General features: G+C 34.8%; 1 protein-coding gene across 2 annotated transcripts; it reads right to left on the reverse strand.

Moving 5' to 3' along the window:
* Positions 1-5533: 5533 nt before the first annotated feature.
* On the reverse strand, positions 5534-21719 carry LOC141592280 (dolichyl-diphosphooligosaccharide--protein glycosyltransferase subunit STT3A-like). Of its 2 annotated transcripts, XM_074412879.1 has the most exons (23): positions 21420-21719; positions 21071-21133; positions 17044-17099; positions 16877-16948; positions 16586-16691; positions 16439-16489; positions 15397-15492; positions 15157-15216; positions 14961-15074; positions 13951-14037; positions 13675-13778; positions 12806-12901; positions 10643-10763; positions 10443-10523; positions 10199-10330; positions 9884-10114; positions 9212-9355; positions 7570-7756; positions 7397-7494; positions 6706-6785; positions 6509-6596; positions 5840-5929; positions 5534-5741 (listed from the first exon to the last, which is right to left on the reverse strand). In XM_074412879.1, the coding sequence occupies exons 1-23, from the start codon at positions 21540-21542 to the stop codon at positions 5682-5684; spliced, it is 2340 nt and encodes a 779-aa protein (XP_074268980.1). In that variant the 5' UTR covers positions 21543-21719; the 3' UTR covers positions 5534-5681. The 2 variants fall into 2 exon arrangements, with proteins under 2 accessions (XP_074268980.1, XP_074268981.1); XM_074412880.1 differs by lacking the exon at positions 12806-12901 and having other exon boundaries at positions 21420-21661.
* Positions 21720-22194: the final 475 nt, after the last annotated feature.

The raw sequence follows: 22194 nt of genomic DNA on the forward strand, positions 1-22194 counted from the left end.
CAAATTATAATCCGTTATATCATCAAATGTTGGACGACCTTTGCTTCCATTTTGTTTTGCTTGACATCAAGACGAGAAAAAAAAATACAATAATGTAAAAAATAATTAAAAAAAACCAAATAATTTAAACAAAAATGAAAAAATATAAAATATCTCTGAGATCGGTATCATACCACTCATCATCGAGATTTAATAAAAACTCGGTAACAATAACTAAATGCCGCCATACCACTTTTTGTGGGGTGGCATTTTAGTTAGCTGCCAATAGTAATCATACCTACCTCAAGGCTAAAAAAACCGAGTTCATTCACCCCCATTCATCATCGATATCGAACCTTTATAAAATCTCAGAATGTCCACAACTGTAACACAATAAGAATCAGAATATTAATATTAATACTGTAGTTCATTGAAAATACATACACAATAATGATCGATATTAATTATTAACATTAATTATTAATTATATTTTAAGTAAATTAATTAATTAAATTAAAATTACAGATTATCAAATAACTTCCCACACATCATACCACATTACCACGACTACATCCACAATCCACAATCTGCCATTATCAATTAACTCCCCCACACTACCCAAAACCCATATTTAACTCCCTCCATATAATCATCAAACCTTTCCAGCCACTTATTTCCAAACAAACAACATATTAACAAAATACATTCAACAATGGAACAACCGACCCAAAAGACGATTGCTGAAATTCAAGAAGGAGACTTCAATGTATACATAAAAGCAAGGGTGATAAGGAAATGGAAAAAATACGATTGGAACAATCAAGGAAAATGGTATTTTCATAAAGTTGAATTCTTATTGGTTGATGAAGAGAAAAATTTTATTCAAGGATTAATCACAAAATCACTTGTTAAGAAATACGATGGAAGAATTCAAGAAGGGAAGACATACAAAATTGGTAGATTCCAAACAATTCGTAAAATAACAACTAATTAAAATTATAGTCAACATCAGCCACAACTAAATTTATTAACGTAATCGTCTCAGATTACTTAGTAAGAACATTCATACTGGTTTCAAAATAGAATTTATTAAAATAATGGTCTCAAATTAATTATGGTCTCAAATTAATTACAAGAGTAGAACTGATTCCGTAATTTAAACCCAGGAAAAATTCTAAATAATGCGCTGAAAGAATTTTTCATTAAAATTTCAAAAAAATGCGCCAAAAGAAGTCTGTTTGCAGGTGGTAAACAAAGAAACTAACTGCAAAAATTAACATGTTCCCCATTAACAACAACTTTAACCCATTATATATTCCAAAAATACAAGTTCACAAACATTCATTCATTTACTAAGGCCCTTAAAAAAATTACTTCAGAGAAAAGCTTTTTTAAAGTCAGTTAATTTTCGGCTTACAAAGCATAATAAACCAGGAAACAAACAAGAACAAATAAGAAAAGAGACAAGGAATCAGCAAGTAACAGCCTTAGATGTGCTAAAGTTTCAGCAATGGAACAAGGCAACAACTCAAACTCAAAACAAAAGTGGAAAAACTACAAAGGAAAAGACACAAGTAAGCATCTCATAAGATCAAGTTTTAGATACTTATCTTTCTATGCCTCAAAAATTATGTCAGAAGTAGATCTTTTTAGAATACTTGAGTCAATATCCCATAATATCATTATCATTATATATATTTATAGGACAACCTGAAAAATCATCAATAAAAATAGTAATTAGATTGGCAAATTCCTTCAATTAAATTAGAGGGAACAAATTAAAAAAAAAGATATGAAAATTAGTGTGACTTAACTTTTGTGAAAATATCCCAAATAAATCATCATTACTCCCTTTCCTCTTTATGCTGTAGATGAGGCATTGAAATAAAAATACTTAGTATTGGTGAATCAGAATATTACATCAAATTTAAAAAAAATGAAATTCAACAATTGTTCAATGTAAATGACAGTAATTGTACTTATCTCAATAAGTGTAGGCATACTATGATTGCTTACCATTTGAAACAACCTAAGAGAAATCAAAACATAATCGTTAGAACAGAATATTTAAAAATAACTAGTTTTAAACCCGTGCAAAATTGCACGGGTATGTATTTGGGCCGATATTAATATTTTTGGATGCATTTTTTTTTTCATTTCTATTGTAATTATCTAGTTGGTCTAAATCAGTGATTAAATTGCACGGGTATGTATTTGAGCCGGTATTAATGTTTTTGGATGACATTTTTTTTTTGCATTTCTATTGTAATCATTTAGTTGGTCTAAATTAATTTCATTTATTCCGAATGTAAAATTATTTCATAGTATTTTTGCTAAGACGGAAATTGTCGCATGTTTGTATTGGCGGACGATTTGAAGAAATTAATTCTTTGCACACTAACGGGTCCCACCATAACTTGATTTTAAAAAAAAAAAAAACACTGTACAAATGACGTGGCGCGTCCTGCATTCAGCATTGTCTTCTGAATTAATAAAGATAAGATTAGACAGAATTGAGTCTGTTTTCAGATTCTTTAGGATTATGGTTTGGGTCAGTTTAAGTTTGAGTTCGCATATCTAGGTATTAAGTCGCTTGACTCGGGCATGGACTCGGGCATAGACTCGGTTGACTCGGGCATAGACTCGGTTGACTCGGGCTCAGACTCGGGTTCAGACTTGAGTTTAGACTCGGGTTTAGACTCCGGCTTCTTAGTCGGGTTGGTGATTTCAACATTTGGGGTTGAATTTCAACATTTGGGGTTGAATATCTGGGTTTCAAACCCAGAAATTAGGGTATCAAATTGAGGTGAAGACAAGAACATTAACACAAAAATTAAACAATGAACATGAAATAACAAATAAATCACATAAATTGAACATGCACAAAATTTTATTTGTTAATTCGAAAATGATAATCAAAAATCATTGATGACTTAACATCCTTGAGACAAAAACAAATCACAGAAATTCAATGTATACACAAATTTGAACAAATCGGATAAATTAACTTCCTTGAGACGAAAAAAATCAAAAATCATTATCAAACATGTCACAAAAATTAAGATCAACAAATTTGTCACAAATATAAACATCATAAGCAAACCCTTATACAATATTCAATCATAATATTGAAATTAAAACGAAATATGGACAGATCTATGAAACCTTTAACAAAATTCAATCGAAAATTTGAAAAAACTATCAAGAAACATGATAATTACAACAAAATCAACATGAAAAAAGGAATAGTTAAACAAAAATGAAATTGACATACCGAATAAAGGGCAGAGACGACGGGAAAGCAACTGAGAAAGGCAGTAGACGACAGCAAAGAAACGATGATCACATGATTTTAATCGTTCATGATAAATCAGAGAGCGGCTCCATTTGAGGAGATTTATGAGAAATCAGAGAGAAGTGGGAGATGTGAGGTGAAAAATAGGGTAAGGGGTGATTATAGAGAGTGACGGCCGAAAAATAGGGTAAAGTGTAATGAGGGGTTGAACTGAGTATATATATAAAGGGATTTTAATTAGGGTTTTATGGGATCGTGTAGATGGGCTGGTCATTATTTACACAGTTTAAGGTATTATTGGGCCGGCTCTTCTTACCAATATTGTTGTTTATTGGGCTTTGTTTGTACTTGAAAAAAAAACAATGGGTCAACAAATTATCTGAAATTGGACCCGTCATTACACCTTGCACGGGACGTAGTAACAATCGTAATAACATATACGTCGAATATTCAATTGTGGATTTTTTAAAGGGTGCTGATTTTCGTAGTACACATTTTACTCATCTCAGTACACTGTTGACTATTGTACCCCTCTCATTTTTCATTTTATTTTCTCTCTCTAACCTCTCTCTAAACTATTCTTTCTAGTTTCTAATTTCAAGCTTGTATCCTCTAATTTCTTCATGTAGTGACAGTAATGTATTCATTAATGTAATTGCTCATTCATGGACGCATTTACTCTTTCACGGACTTTTTGTCATTTGTTTTCCATACCTTACCCTCCTCCAAAAAACATAAAAATAAACACTCTCTAATTCTCTCACTCACAAAACTAATCAAATCCGTCAGATTAATCAACTATGGATGCTAATTCTCATATCGATCAATAATAATTCTAATTTATTCACTTTATTAACGATGTTATAGGTAGATTAAATTATTTAAATGAGTTATACTACCAAATTAGAGAGATTAAATTAAATTTAGGGTTTGAAAAAACTATTAAAAATTGTGATCCGGAATTGAAAGGTCAAAATGGATGAAGATGGGATGATCTAAAATCACCGCACAAAATCTACCGGAGTATATAATAATCGATGGAGATAGTGTTCCGGAAATTAAAGGCCAAAATAATCGAATAAACTTGTATTATTATCACACAATTCTTTGATTTCTTCGTTTCTCTCGCCTTCTCTCACATGTCTTGCTTCTTCTGTTTCTCATTTTTTTTACAGCAATGTCAAATTAAATTATTCACTTATTATGATGAAGAATTGATTTATCGTCTAATCTTTTCTATTAGCGTTCAAAAGAAGTCAATTAAACAAGTGGTTGAGCCGATGTCGTGGGTTACCATTCGCCGCCGGGATGGTGGCAGGGGTAGTCATGAGGAGGTCATCAGGACCTGCCGGTGGCGCAGGGAGGCGTCGATGAGGGTGGCGCATGGTGGCTGATGTGGTGGTAGTTAGAGTGAGACAATAGACATAATTGAATTGGAACAAAAAAGTAAATGAAAGAATTAAAATGAAAGGGTCTAATGGTCATTTATGCCCATAAAAGAGTAAAATCAGTACATGAATGAGCACCACCCTTCATTAAATACATTGGAATAAAAAAAAAAAAAAATCAAACCAAATCCTACGAACAATACTACGTTGAATTAAAAAAACGAAGTAAAGATTTCTATGTCGTAGTATACTACTTCTTGCCGGCAACATTGAATGAATGCATTAGTCTGCTACTTCTTGCCGGCAACATCCCACTACCCCAATGTCCCCTCCCTCTCACATCAATTAGCAATAATTAATTTGGACATAAACCCTAATTTAAAAAGATACTAAATTATAATCAATCAATTTGATTATTAGTTATTAATAATTTAGTAATGGATTATTGAGAATTAAATTCACGTTCTAATAATTCATAATTGAATAATTTGAGGATAGTTGAAAGGAGTTAAAGAAGTAATAATAGAGAGAAGTTAGAGAGAATTATGTTTGATACGGAGTATTATTTTGTCAAGGGTAGACAAATGGAAAATTTGGTGTAAATTATACTGAAATGAGTAAAATGTGTCACGAGATTGCAAATTTAATTATGCTCATTTATATGCTTCCGAAAATAAATTATGTCACGCATTTTTTGCAAATTTAATTATGCTCATTTATCAGTTATTGTTCTCCTGATATCTTTTTTCTAGATTCTAATTTAGAGCAATGGACGGTTTACAAGTAACTGGCCTATGTGCGCTCTATACTGATGAAAAGAAACAAAAATGTGTCCGTGCATTTTTGCACGGGTTTAATGGGTTTAGTAGTATCTGAAATCTCAGTTAGTCAGATTGTTCTCCCTGATATCTTTTTTCTAGATTAGAAGTCCAAAATTAGAGCAATGGACGGTTTACAAGTAACTGGCCTATGTGCGCTCTATACTGATGAAAAGAAACAAAAATGTGAAGGGTGAAGGTCTAATGCCAAGGATTCCTTCTGGTCGCGGTGCTCCGTTTTGAGATGGAAGGGTTCGTTTTCTGCCAGATACAAGAGTGCGAGTTGTAGGGAGATTAATAATAGTCATGAATGTATGTAATTTTGTGTACTAAAAAAATCAACAATTCAAGCTATTTACCGATTTCGGCTTCTTTAATTTTCCCTTGATTCTGTTCTTTTGAGGCTTCAGTTTGTATATGCGAACCAGCCAGTGATGTGATGTAAATGCCTGAATTAACAAAAAGAAAATATTGACAGCAACACATATTAGCAGTTGACTAGCTATCAGGAATATATATGAACGAAAAAAGGATCAAAAGTCTACCAAAAAAAACCATAAGAATATAAGATAAAATAGCAAAAACAAGAAACTCCATACAAAAGCATATTAAGATGAAAGAACAAAAGAGGGAAAACGAAACTCGCAAGGTAATATGGGTAAAATCGACACTCGAAATTTATGAATCTGAAACTCTTGCATATCTTTGCCATAAGACTGTTTGTCAACAAGTATAATTGGAAAGCGGTGTTTGTACAAGAATGTTCAATATTAGAATTATTCCGTACAACCAATGTTGATGTTGAAGAGTTCATTCTTTCTTCTATAGTCCTATCTGAGCATCAAGCATTTGTTTTGGTATGGGGGCTTAACGAAAGAGTTCATATTCCCATTTTTGGATACTTTTCCAGTTGATTACTTGACAACGCTAAACAATCGAAAGTGCTAAAAACTAACTAGGACGATGTAAGAGACCACTCGAATCAAATGATCATGCCACAGTATCATGTAGAAAAAAGAGTACAGTACCTCCTCAAAGTGCGTTAGCTTGAAATATTTCCTCCCGATTTCAGTTCTGCGCACTTTGTCAAATCCTTGTCCATCGGACTCCACAAATCTACATACAACAACACAAATTAGCGGTTATTTTACTCATGAATCAAGGCACAAGGGGAGGGAAGCGAAGCAATTCTCGGGTGAAGTGTTAAGATCGAAAGAAGATTAACCTGTAATATGAAAGCTTGTACATCAAAGAATTTAGCATTGTTGGTGTTGCCTCAGAGTCAATGCGGTAGTCGCCGTCTCTCTTTTCATGAAAATAGAATAATTCAGAAATACGCACTACAGATCGGGAATATTATGTCATATTAATACGTATTTACCTCCATCTCATTCTACTAGAGTTAGTGTTGACAGTACATTGGCCATTGCTCTTTCATGTGCATGATTTAACCATATACACGATTTCCCATTTTCAACATTCAGCCATTTAATTCTCTCCCATTCATTTTACTCCATTTCAACAGTTACATCAGTTAAAACCCGTTTGATTAACTAGTCAACTTGGTCAATAGGTGTCACAAATCCTTATAATTAAGGACCGAAAGTTAGGGGTATATTTATCACCTCTCGGTATCTTTCATGGGTACTAAATTTGTTGAACACAACAGCTAGCTTATCTAGTTAAGTCATTGAGGGGGTACTCATGACATGGGTTTGAATCCTGCCATGGACCTACCAAATTGCTATCTCTCCCCGTCAGTATCAAAAATTGTCCTTGTCGCTTTCCTTGCACCCAAAAAAATCAGATTTGAATGGGCAAGGGACAAGATGGAGCTTACTTTATAAAAGAACAAACAAACCAAATTATACATAAAACTTATAGAACAAAAAATCTACTTAAACCAGTCCACGTACCAGATAATCGGATTCCTTAATATGTGGGAACACACCTCCTCCTATCCGAACCATCCATAAGAACTTATTTATGTCATCACTTGGGTAGCCCACAAGACCTGTTTGAAAGAATATGTCAAATGCAATTTCAACATAGCCTTTCAAGTAAAATTACAGAAATTAAGAAATCAAACCTCCAAATACCACAAGGACATATTTAACATCCAGACCGTTAAATATTTCCCATGCTGCTTTTTCTGGAGAAGACATGGCAGTTCCAACAGTAGCAATGTGAGTGTTATTCCAGGTATTATTGTCAACAATCACAGTACAATTAGCCATTGCTGTTGTTTGGTACCCATAGTCCCACCAAGATGCCACCTGCAGAAAAGCTTACTAATGTAAATTTCTATAGTTTGTGCTATCATTAATTTAGAGTTAACATGATATTGATACAGATGTTAGAGCAAGAAAAGTAGATCCTATGTCAAAACAGAAACTTGTCAATCTTTAGTTTAGATGCACAGAAACTTGTCAGAAGTCAATCTTTAGTTTAGATGCCCTAGCTATACTATTCCAGAAGTCAATCTTTAGTTTAGATGCACAGAAACTTGTCAGAATCCACTGACCATGACAGCTCATAGAACGGACAAAATAAATTCGTCCGCTGCTGTGAGTGTATACTATACAGAGCATGCATCAGTAGCGTTGTATTAAAGCTTAATTCAGACAATATGTTCCCAAAATGTTTTTTCTTTTGATGACTGCCTGTCATTGCGCTTGCAAGAAGCTCATAACCTTCACTACTAATCGTATCACAGGACTGATAGCCAACATAGATACCTCGATAAATAGTTTCAATTTATTCTACCTAACAAAATGTGTTTGAAGAACATCACATGTTACATGTGAAGGACAGAAACAGCCTCTAGCCCTCTACTAAACCTGACAAACAGGTCGGACGGGCTGGTTACGGGTTCAGTCATTTCAGTTTAGGTAATATATGGGGGTACTCTATTTCGGGTTTGTAAAATACAGGTTTGGACAGGTCAGGTTTATAAAGGTTTCTGGTCAGAAACGGGTTAGAATAACACCTTTTTACAAATATTTATTTCTTTAATTTCAGTTATAGACATAGTTTTTATTTTTTATAATCATCTAGTACATGATATTACTAAAAATAAACATTTTTTAAACGAATTATTAGATCGATCAATAGTTACACGTACGTGACAAGCCGTGACTATATTTATATGGTAATCATTTGAGTAATTAATCATGTGGTCTAATGAGAGATTTTCCTCGTTACCAAAAAAAAAAAAAAAAAAAAAAAAATTAATCATGTAGTAAAACTAAGCTTTAAAAGAAATATAAGCATATTTCATTTCAAATTTTTTAAAATTTAGATTATTTTTATCATTTTATATTTCATATTAGCTTTATTAGCTTTAAATACAAATACAAATGCAAATTTTTAATATATTTAAGTGGTTCCGGGTCTGGTCATGGGCCGAGCGATCTTAACCCTAAATGTGCAGGTTATTGTCGAGTTGGTTCGTCTTCAGTTCGGCTTGGAAAGAGGGGTTATTTTCAGGCGGGTTTTTGGGCCGGGTCATCTTTTGACAGGGCTAAGCTCTGCAGTTCGACACGAGTTCACAACATCATGCTAATATAAAAATTGACACAAGCACACTAAATTTAATCATCAAGCAAGAATAACATGTAGCTGACTTCAAACCATTTGCTTGTAAACTAAAACATGGTTTCTTTATGGAACATAATTATGAATTCAGAAGACATAACCATCAACCATATAGAGATAGAAATTAAACTAACCTTGTCATCCATCTCCGTGTTGTGGCTTAACCAAGAATACGCCTCTCTGAAATCGTCAAATACATGCAGACCATCTTTTGTATGAGATGTTAAGACGATAGAAGGAGCTGAGTATGCTTCCGCTGCAACCCAAACACAATGTACCTACAAGGAAATTCAGTTTGCTAGCTCAGATCTCTTATAGCCAGAAAAAAGATGAGCAAAGTGTTATAGCAACTGCGGGATAGGCAGAGTGCATAATGTTCTAATACATCAGATCAAATGGGGTTAGGTCATCTTTGGTTGGAATGCATTACCACCCAATACCCCATGCATAACCCAAGACATCTGATCAGACAATATGCTAAACTCCTGAAAGGCTACACCTTCAATTCTAGAGCTAAAGGCCAAACAATCTTAGATCAGATTTCTCGTTTGGATTCAGACCCACCTAGGCGTCCACAACCCTCCACCAGCCACCTCCCCCATAACCGAAAAAATTTAAAACCTGTCACAACAATAGAGTTTTCCTTTGACAAAAAGAGGCATAACAGCAAATTAACATTAATATTAGCACCATGCCTCAAAAGATGTCCCTAACCTAGGTAAGGGCAGGGGGGAAAAGTTGGCAGAAAATACATAAAATTGAGCAGAAAGGTTTTTATACACAGGATAGATTGAAAGAGTACCAACCACATAAAATCCTCCCAGCAATAAAATAACGAGTAAAGCAATTAGAGATGCTTCAAATGGTAAAACAAGAAGCCTTCTCTTAACACGGGACCTCAAAGAACCATTCCCATCAGATTCCTTCTCCTTCTTTTTGCCCTTTTTAGAAGACCGCTCCTTTGCATTATCTTCATTTTTGCTAGTTTTTACGACATCAGTTTGTAACAAAGCACTGCCAGAGGTCGTATCTCCTGCCTTTACAGTTAATTTATTAAAACAATTAGCTAAATTCAAACATCAACATACGAGAAAACCCAACCAAGGATCCTCAATACTCACCACATTTTCCGACGTATCTAATATTGCAGGCAACTGGAATTTAACAGATCGAGTAAGAACATCAAAAGCTTCAGAAAGGGCTATCCCAGACAATATGCACGCAGCTGGGGCAAATACAAGCATAAGGCGGACCTACAAGTATATCGAAAGACAAATGTCACTCATAAATTGAGAAGGTGTCTAAAGGCTAAAGATAGAACTGTTAAATAATCACTCACAAACACAAATTCCTTGATTTTCTTACCATGACTCCTGAAAAGTAAACTGATGTCACAATGTACATGATTACAAATGAGCTTGCATCAGATAAAGGTGAGAAACATGCCTGCATGAAAAATAACCCCGAAAGAAAGGTGCATATGTCAGAGAGGTATACTAATAAAAGAACTCTATCGAGCACTCTATATTAGTTATTACAATTCGTTAAACAAGAAAATAACATACAATAATTCCAGCGGGCACCAAGAACGCCAAAACATTAATGTCCATGAAGTAATTTGTCCATGTAGGTGGTTGGTGTTCGCTGACGCTAGCAATAATTGGAATGTATTTGCTTGCATATGTCCTAGTTTATACAATCCCATAAAACACAAGGAAGAATTTCAAGAGTCAGATACTCAGATATCCAGCCATCAGACATTATGAACAACACAACTGCTTTTGGATTAATTGTTATGAAAATTGCTCCGAGTTTTGCATCAAAGGACAACTAATTCACGATATTAGAAGTTCCGCAAACATACAATAAAATGCACATTTCTGTAGGCGACACTTAGACATGGCAACAAGACAGTCGGAAAGGTTACGGGAAGGATTTGCGTCAGTTAACTTCGGATATATATAAGATGCACTTCGGGTCGGGACATGCGGTCATGTCATTCTGAGGACGAGGGATACTTTACGTATGATACTACTAGAACATGTCAGGTATGGCTGTATGGGTCAGTTCTGGTCGGGTGGCTATGGGTTGGTTCATTAGGGTTTCAAACAGGTACTTTCGAGCATGTTTATTACGGGTTTTGTCATTTGGGCTGTATAATACACATTTCAAATTCCAAATTAGTCATTTCGATTGAGGTCATCCTCAAAGTCGGGTAGTTTGATGCGGAGTACTACGAATTGGCACATAATGTCAGTCCCGGTTTTGACTCACATTGGGTTAATGATGAGATAATTCGGGTACACTATACTTTTGAGGCATAAGAATTAAGTTAAAGATGGTTCCAAAATAGAAACTGCAAGGCTCATAATATAATGTTCACTCAAGCAAAAGTACCAATCTAAACACAAGTTATGTAGAGGTTATTGGTTACTGGTTACCGGTTACCGGTTACTGGATACTGGATATTGGATACTGGATACTGGATACTGGTTACTGGTTACTGGTTACTGGTTACTGGTTACTGGTTACTGATTACTGTGAGAGTATTAAGTTTCACCAACTACTCAAAAACAACAAGGTTACTGATTACTGTGAGAGTATTAAGTTTCACCAACTACTCAAAAACAACAACAAAAAATCTATTACCTATAATAATAATAACTATATATAAAAGAGGGTTTTAAGAAAGGTTTTATTACTAGGGTTTGATACTTTGATGTGTGGATTATTGGACCTCTTTGCTTCTGTCTGTTGGGATATCTTGTCCTTTTTCTGTATTCGTTCTCTTTGTTTCTTCTTCGGATATTATTTTAACATATCAAAATTCTGTATAAAATCTCTACATTCCAAAGTAAGTCGTGCTCCTGTGATCTCAGTTACATCTGTCCATTCCTCTTAAATTATTCTTCTTTTTCATCTCTCATTAACTATCTCCTACATTCCCTTTTCTCTTATGATTAGTCAGTCGATTTCAGGGTAAGTCATAACCAATCCTATGATAGCAATTCCTAGACAGAATATAGACGTCAATTAAGACAACCACCCAGGAATGAGTATATACTATATAGGGAAGCCAAGATACATTACCAAACAGGTCGAAACTCGAAAGTCTCTTTTGAAGACTCATTTAACTTCTCTATATAGCCTACCTCTTAAAAGTGTCACGTACGTACTGACATCACTTAAACTGAACATAATCAGACTTTATTTACCAAAAGCACCTCCCTCACCTACTTCATTTTGCAAAAACACAAGCTGAAACTTTGATTTAAAAACCAATGACTCACTCTCTAATTACTCAGCAGGCTCAACCATCAGTATACAATTGATGATGCCAATTGAACATGGGTCATTGATTTGAGTTGTTAACGTGCCTATGTGAAACCAATGCCTTGCATCAAGCATCCTTCTGTGTGTATCAATAAGTGATACGGATACCCAAGTGATCTATAATGCCGGCTTGCATGTCCACATAATTTTACATTTCATCTATCTACAAAAGTTAACGATTTATAATTTTCTCCACTAGTACCCTCATCTATTCAAAATTTCCCACATATACTCCTTTTTGACTACTGACTCATTTCCCCCAATCAAAAAATGATGAATGATAGAGCATGTGCATGCACATGCGTGTTCTGCGCGCCGAAGCCCGCACATCCGTACAGAAGTAACAGAACTACACATATACAGACATCAAAATATAATACATAAAAAATACGTACGGATCAAGAAGGCTAAGACTTCGTCCACTCCATCCCATTGTTGGGCTTGAAGCAACCAGTGCCACAAGTATTGCTGCTACAGCAATACAAACTGCCCTGAAGATAACCAACATATTGCAATCAGGCAAATAATTACTAACTCAAAATCAAGTCAAAAGGTATAACAATCGCCAATTTGTAAGCTGCAAATGTTAGGATGAAAAGCCATAGAATAGGTAATCAATGTCTTCTTCTTTCTAAACGGCTGGAGGAAGGACGGACTTCTTATTAATTTAAACTGTACCAAAGTTCAAAAGAAAAGTCCAGAGTTTCAGCTACGACTGTCTACAAGCACATTGATGTCGTGTCAAATGTAACTACCTCTATCTTGGGAATGATAAATTCAATAGCGGCTTTAGTTGTGCGAAGCACTCATAGCAGTCTTGAAATATAGTTGGCCAGTGATGTAGATGGTGGACCACTAAATAGATCTAATCTCACGACCAGTAAGCTCTATGATCCTCCACATGCTTGAAACTTTAACGCACCACAAACAAATTCATATTCCCCTACTTGTGGGTACATTTTACATGAGCCTCGTTAAAGAATTATCTAACTATGATTTTTCTGTAAACGATAAATGATGCAACCAAATAACCTTTTGCTCCATACATCGGAGTCATTGGACAGCGAGATTTTAAGATAAGAGGGTGGGGTTTCAGAGTGATGTTTCACTTTTTTATTACAACTAGCTTTTTTAAAAGGTATCGCCATTTCAATCTAAAAATTGACACTTACAGCACAAAGATCCAGATATGTCCTCCTCGCTACCAGATGTTTAAAAGGCTAATAGTTTCCTTGATACACTCAACATCAGAAGGATTACTTACAGGCCAATGGATACGACAAGAGTTACAGCTACTTTGAGCATCTCCGGTGTAAGAATTCCCTTGATGTAATATACAAGGGCAACTACATGGAGAATAATGAACACCTGCGGCCATTTTGATAAATTAGAAGTATGAAACCTCATCAGGAAAAGAAACACCAGTGACCAGTGTACAGAAAGTAGAGTAACTAATATCATGTTAAAAGCAAAGTCAAAACCCATTAATATCAACTATTTAAATTGGCAGTATAAATACAGCTTTACTAAAACGGCTTACCAAGAATGATGCAAAATGTTCCGAAGTCATAACTGCATTAAAACCAACAACGGGTACCAAAGCAGCTAAAAGTGTGCCCAAGACTACCTGCACTCATGAGGACAAACATCGGATAACCAATTTTGCTCAGATGTGATTCAAATCAGCAATAAAAAGGAAAACAAAAAATATAAACTAAATTGGTTTGCGGCAACTGTTAAGTATTTAATATTTACATTAGCAAACAGAATTATCCAAGAAAAACAGATACATAAGAAAAGAACTCCAAAGGTATCTTAAGTTGTTATCTTAAGCTAAAGAACATAAAGAGTATTATTCATAATTAGTCAGAGAAAAAAAAAAAAAAAAAAAAAAAGAATCGTATTTGACTGAGCTTTCACTAGACAAGTTTGCTAAAAGGAAAATTATGTTTCATTCAAATGTATATCTACATCTCAAAAGTATCTAAAGACCAGGTTAATAGTAAAAAGGTCGCATTGGTTTAAGGATAGAAGGTAGTTGCAACTTTTTCAGGCTCGCAAATTAAATGATATTTCAGTAGTTAGTTTTTGTAAATATTCTGGTGTGTATCACCATTCACCAGAATATGAGTACTTCAGGCTTATACAGCAGATATAAGAACTCCTCATTCAACATACAAAGTAACACATAAGAACCCTTCACTGCATCACAAGAGAAAAAATGCATGACAGAACAACATTGTGAGTTAAACGATGCTTTCCTATTCTTCGGTATATAGGGTTAGAGGGGGAAAACAGAAAGTAAGCACGATGAATCTTCAATAGAATTTTCGTTCGGTCAATCTCAGGATGAACGTAGCTTACATGAATTATTTATGACAAACTATCCTGTGCTAAGATTTCGTAGTGTTATAAAAACTTAGTAATTTCAGATTTTAGATTTTAGAGGTGTTGAGATCAGTTTCTTCATCTGATTCCTTCCTTTTTCTTCCAGGAAGAAACTTTCATTGACAAACAAAAGAGAAGCTAGAGTCATAAGGATAAACTTACAAGAGGAGCATATGCAATATACAGCCTGTGGGAATACCGACCAGTTACTATGCACAGCATAACATGCATAGGAATAAGGTTAATGATGAAGGTGTATCCTCCCCAGGAGCAAACCTATTGGGAAACATAAATGTCAAATCAATATACAATAAGAGCTTATCAAAAATGCTTCACTTCCTTCAAACATAAAGCATACCATGTAAAAGTATGCTATGGCGTTCAAAGTGGCATAGAACAGCGAACCAGTATTCAGCGTCTGCACTCAAATAATCACAATTAAACTTAGAGAAAACGGCCACAAAACATCAACATTCATAGACAAAAAAGCGAGAAACCTGTGATACGACTCTACGAGAGAAGGGAGGACAAAGTGACGAACATAAAGAAAATAACTTAATGTATGCAAAGCCTACCAAAAAGATATATTAGACCTCACCTTAATATAAAGATAGAAAGTAAATATCAAAGCAAATATAGCAACAGCTTCATTGTCATAGCTGCCTGCTACAGATCGAGAAATATAGGACGGCACCTGAAAGAAACACCAGACAATAGGTTTCAAAAACACAATGCAAAATTTAAAAAGAAAATATTAGAACCTCTACTTTTTAGTTGCACATTTCAGTGTCCCAGAATACTTTGTGTAGAGCAATCAGAACTATACTATCTTGTGTGTTGATCTGAAAATCAAACTTCCTACATTCTCCAACAATTTAAACACTTGATCTTGTGCTTTTATAGTTTTATTCCAGTATCCAGAATCTCCAAATTAAACCATAAGCTTTACCAAGAACATAAGTTTGAAAAACAAAATGAGAAACCATATTAGACATCAAAATATGATCTTCAGCTTTGACTCTGGTCTCCATGGTTATGTGGAGGCAACGATACTGACATAGCAAAGGTCAGTAGGTCAGCCAGCCTATGTGACTAATACGGAATATGTTTTTTTTTTTTTGAAAGGGCTATGTGAATATGTGATTATATTTGATTGATGGTCATAGGACAACTCTGTTGTTCCAAGTGTACGAAACTTTCTATGAAACGCCAAAACATAAGTGGAAATAGAGAAGAACTTCTTCACTTTCTAGAGAAACGTTAGGCTGTACAAGCAGAGTCAGATAATTGACTTAGTCGCACTCTTGGTCTCCAGATGATCGGCCAACATCTAGATAATAATAACACCATAACAGTGCAAAGACTAGAAAGAAGATCTAGTAGTCATAACCTAAATTTTGGTATAATAGTCGACAAACCTAGAAACAGAGGGCAAAAACAGCTTTAATAAGTTAAGGAGCTCAGCTGAAGAAAACTCTTATTAATGTTTGTGTACTCTTCCAGTGTCATTTTGAGCACCCCATTTCAACGTTTTGTGTTCAGATATTGAGTAATTAATAAACGAAAACTATATAGCCAAATAACTTCCAAGAACTCAAACGTTCAGGCAGCCAATGAGACATCAGAAAACCCGTGTTTACCATGCCTAAAAGTAAAGCGGCTGTCAGTCCTGCACCTGGTCCCTTAACTTCCTGCAATAACAGAATATGGTATCAGCCAACCAAGTAGGGTAACAATTTTCTCTTTCTTATTTCCCCGTAAGTGAAATGAGATGTGTCAAACCCAACCTTTGTGAGAAGATAGGTTGCCCATGAGGCAAACGCAGAAAATATTGGTCCAGTAAACACACAGACAGTTTCCACGGATAGAGGAATGTTCACAGAATTCAGAAACCTGACAACATAAAGTATAGTAAACCTTAACACCTATAATCAAAAGAAACCAAACTCTAGCAGTAATAACAAAAAAAAACATGTACATAACTTGAAGCAAAATCGTCACAGCTGAAGTGCTGAACCTAAACAAGGTTCATAGCATTTTCAAACCAATACATCAGTGAATAACCAAATAAAACATACCACCATAGAGTGCCTGCTGTGAGAGTTAATCCAGGATACAATGTTCCACCAATTACACGACCCAGTGGATACCTTCACCAAAAAAAAAATCACATTTAATACACTGGACAATCTGTAAACCAAAGGTTTAGCAATAGATTTTATTTCACATATGTAACAGCAATTACCAGGTTCTGTCGTCAAACCAGTTCCAAAAGTCATATATGCCGTTCTTTGTGAGAAACTGAATTTGCCCTCAAACAAAGAGTCCCACCATCAGACATCATTAGCAATATATGCATATATTACCTCGAGTTGGCAAAAAAAGTCATATATATTACAACACAACTATAAATCACTGAGTAAGATAACCAAACAAACAAGTGAATAATGAGTAACAAGTTATACATGTCTGAGTCTCTGAGAATATACATGCTGGTCTATCAGTTATCATAGAGTCCTGTTCTATGTCTATGTATCCACAAACTAATTAAGAGAAATCACAGTGGTTACAATACTAGGTATCAAAGGTACGAATCAGAAATTCAAGTTAAGGTCAGTATTACAACACTTGATAGAGAGACAAGCACTTCACATGGATGGCGTACAGTTTCCATGATTTCACATGTACTGCTTAACAGAATCAGCATAAATTAGGCAACAGCAAGTGAGATGGTTGCTACCCTCTTAAGGTACCATAATATCATAGACCCTACTTGTATCCCAGACAAACCTGCTCCAAACATATACTTCCTTTATACATATGAGCATGCACCCACATATGCACTACACTAGCTACAGAACAATTTCAGCATATGTCATCTTCTAAAACCTTTCATCAAAAAGTAAAAAAGCAGTTTGTTCTTTAGATAACGGTCTCATGGTTTACTTATCAAGTTCCGCTTTGTCAATCCCCTTTCAAGGCACTACAATTCCATTCACATGGTAAGCTTCTGCTGATAAGTAATACTCCCTCCCATTCACCGGATTCATATCACTTTTAATTTTTGTTCCATTCACTGGATTCATACCATTTCTAAAAATTACAAAAATAAACATCATAGATAACCAAAATGCTCTTACATACTCATAGTACTCTGGTGGAGTGAGTAACATGGTAATAAAGCAAAGAAAGTTTTGAGAAACTATCTACATGTAACCCATTTTTCTTAATAGAACATCAGAGCCTTAATCCTCAAATGATTTGGGGTGGTGACATGAATCGTCTTTTAGAACCATCCATGAGTGATCCCACACCTCAAAATGTGGAATGTAGAAAAAGAAGATTGTAAAGCAAAATGGGGGTTGAAACATAATACAAAAGTCAAGTTAAACTTATAGGTTAGAAAATAAAAGCTCGGATTTCTTTTATAAAAGCTTAGAATTTAAATCTACGATGAAAAATTAAAACGATGTTTGAAAAATCGAAATAAAAATTAATGTTACGGAACACCTTCAAATTAAAACAAGTATTATTATATAAGAAAGTTATTTTTGTAAAACGTGCAATAAATCCGAAAAGAAGAAATGATTTTTTTTTTTAAAAATGAAATAAAAACACTAAATATTTCAAATAAGACCATATACTAAAAATCCACACGTAGCATTTCCCTTCATTCTGCCCTCTCTGTCACCATACCACCCTCTTCGAGCCCAAGAAATCTCATGTCATGTTCTATCACTCTCAACCAAGTCTGTTTTGGTCTCCCTCTACTCCTAGCAACCTTTTATGTTCCCCTAAGTCCTGAGCCTCCTAACCAAAAGGCGTCCATAGGTCTCCTTCTCACATGGCCAATTCATCATTTCATCTTAGTCGATTTTCCATCATCTTGTCCTCTATTAGCGCCACTTGCACCTTTTCCCCTAATCGCCCCATTTCTTAGTCGATCTTTCCTTGTATGGCAAATGATATTGATGTAAAAAGAAAATTATATGATTCCATTAAATACGAGGGAGTAATAACCATTGATTATATGAGTGCAACTACAAAAGTAAGGATCGGATATCCATATTAGAAATTCTCGAAATCAGATATTTATATTCAAACCAAATGTTTCGGCTATCAAATGTTCGGATATCCAAAATAATCAGATCAGATGTAGATATCTATTGGATATCCATATTTTGGAATTTACTTTAAAATTAAGTATGAAAAACGATCATATTCATCGTCTTACATGATTATTTATTTTCTTTAGTATTCTTACTCCAATGCTCTCGACATAAAATTTAACTACCACTTACATATTTCTCTAATATTTTAAACTTTAGTTAAGTTGTATAGATAAAATTGTATTTTCTCGAAATTATACTAGAAAACTATAGTTTCGGATCGGATCGGATATCCAGATGTTTTAATTCTAATAATCATATCCAAACCAAACTAAACTTTCGGATCGGATATCCAAAAATTTGGATTGGATACGGATCGGATATCGGATCGGTTTGGATAATCGGAATTTTTGCTCAGCCCTACCTACCGGGATGGAGAGAGTATATCAAAAACATATTTCATTGTGGCCAAACTTTATCTCAGGTGTTCTTTTCATAACTATCTCTTCATGTTGTGAACTTGATAGATCATTCCAACGCGTCGAAAAGGACGGAGCATTTCAGATCTGTAATTATGTCCTACTATTAGTTCATGATCTTGTTTGGAAGTATAAATAGCTGAATTTTTCAATTAACAATAGGTAATCATCCTTGACTCTTGTCATTGTTTTCATATGTTTATCAGCCTTTCTGCACATACTCTCGCTGGGAAAACAAAGAAGCTGCACTCCACGCAATAACAGATAGCATTCAATGATGCAATTGCCATAGAGCCAAATGTTCGACTGTCTTAGTTACAAGGTCAAGGTTTTAGAAGAACTCATAGTAGAGTGTCTCATACTCTGCTAACCGTGCTTTATGCACAAGGTGTACCTAAGCGACCTGGGTATTTATTTAGGGTATAACTTGATGATGCATTGTTCGACACTAAGAATTCATGGTGGCAAAAAGTATGCATATCCTCTACTTCAATGACAATTGAAAGCCATGATCAAACGATTCGATCACATAAATTGTCAGTCCAACACCAGCAGGGCCGTCTCAAGATAAGTGGAGGCCCGGTGCTTAAAAATATATGAGGCCTCAAATTTACAAAATTGAAGAAAATTATACAAAAATCGACTTACGCTTGTAGGGAAACCATATTAATACTCAAATTCACACTCTCAAAATCGAGGACGGACGCTATCTTGAGACAAATATGAAAACAATATTAATACACAATCTCTCATTGAAGACGGACACTATCCATCACAATCTAAAGACGGATAATGTCTCTCCCACAATATACAAGTGGCAAATCAAATAGAAGTAAATTAAGCACCCCACTTACCCTCTCATAATAAGTCAATAATATGAAAGAAAAATAAAGACAAGATAGACAGACCATCATCACCCAAAACAGAAAATTAACCAACTTAACTATGTACATGTACAAATATGCTCTGGAGTTTTTATAAGGTATACTAACGACGAATCCCGCAAAGTTGGGATACAAATTTTACAAACTATCAAATTCGAAGTTAATGCTTGGACTAAACATTACACTAAAAATCCAACACAATATTGCAACAAGAAGTAATCACTAACACAAGCATCCACGGGATCACAGTTGGGTTTTAAAGTTTTTTCAATAATCATGAATATAGTATTGAAAATATGAAATTTATTAAAATCGAGAAGAAATATTACCTATTTCGATCTCTTTGAAATTCAAGTATAACTTTAGGATTTTTATTTTTGATAGACATGAAACTAATTGTATTGCAAATTTTTGATTCCAATTTCTCTAATTGTAAATTTGGAATGATTAGCAATTGATTTGGGATAATCATATTTATAAATTATAATAGAAATTGTTCAATAAGTTTATGGGAATTTAAAGAGTAAATTTAATTATTTTTGGAAAAGAAGACAATTATTTGGGGAAGGAGATTGTTGATAAATGAGGATTGGAATATCTATGCACCGTGCTTTTCTCTAACTTCATTGCTATAACCTTTTTTTTTTTTTGGATGATAATGCTAAGTTTGGGCCCCCTAAATTTTGAGGCCCAGTGCTAGTGCACATAGAGCACCATGCTTTGGACGGGCCTGAACACCAGCTAAACACCTCATTCAATCTTGAAATCACATAATATACGAAAGTAAAAGATGAATCAACCTGAGTAACTCGATAATTGAAATAAGGATCAAACTCATGAATTACACTCTCATACTTAATAACCTGCAAAAATCAAATAATTCAATATGTTAGAACATGCAAACGGGTCGGGAGACATCCAAACGGAGGAGAGACGCAGCACTCGACAACACAAGGGAGGTTCCGTCCTTAAAACTAATTGGCAATAAGAGGAGTAGCCCCTTGGTTATAAAGCAGTAGAATCTCTGTTTCTCCAACAATGTTGGACACTCACATGTGGGTTTTATATTCCAACATAATCAAAATTACAGAAAACGTAATTGAATTGAATGAATAACTGGAAGAGGAGAGATAAAGCGGGAAGAGTTACAGAGAAGAGACGAATGGAGAAAGCGAGAACGCCAGTTAATATGAGAATGAAGAGAGCGAGAACATTTCCGAAGGCGAATCGAAGTGAGGATCCGGTGTTAATGGCGGGGTCAGAGACCGCCATTGATGAACAAGGTAGTCTGGAGCTTCAATTTGAATTGAGTTTGGAGGAAGACTGTTGGGTTTATGTGTTTTTATAGTTAAAGCAGTTGTTGGTGATGACGACGTCTCCCAAGAGTGACTAAGGAATTCGAAACGAAAACTAACCAAATTTAAGAATCATGTGGCTTTACCCAATGACAACCAAGTAACTAGCCATGTCATCAAATATGAGAATATTCTATTTAAAATACACTTGTTCTTACATGTACCAAGATTACTCTTGTAATACTACTCATTTCTGAGGATACTCGGTTGAGTAGGATGTATTCGATCGAGTGCGTCGTCCGGTATTTTGAATCAAGCTTCTAACTTGGTGGCACTCGGTCAAGTAGAGTGTACTCGGTCGAGTGTCGTTGGTACTCGACCGAAGCCCGGTCTAATAGGAATTAATCGCGCGGTTTGATTAAAATGATTAGAGGAATATAAATTTCGTGTTAATCGGTTTCTAAAGCATTTTTACAAAACCTAACGACGTTCTAAACTCCTCTAATTATCTTCATCATTTCCCAAGCCAAGATCGATCTATTGTGAGCTTTTGGATCTCGTTTTCCGGGTCAATTGCGTCATTAAGTCTCTAGTATTTCTTAAGCAGTTATTGTTGTTATTTGAAATTT

The sequence above is a fragment of the Silene latifolia genome, chromosome 7, assembly GCF_048544455.1.
Source record: "Silene latifolia isolate original U9 population chromosome 7, ASM4854445v1, whole genome shotgun sequence".
In the NCBI taxonomy this organism is placed as follows: Eukaryota; Viridiplantae; Streptophyta; class Magnoliopsida; order Caryophyllales; family Caryophyllaceae; genus Silene; species Silene latifolia.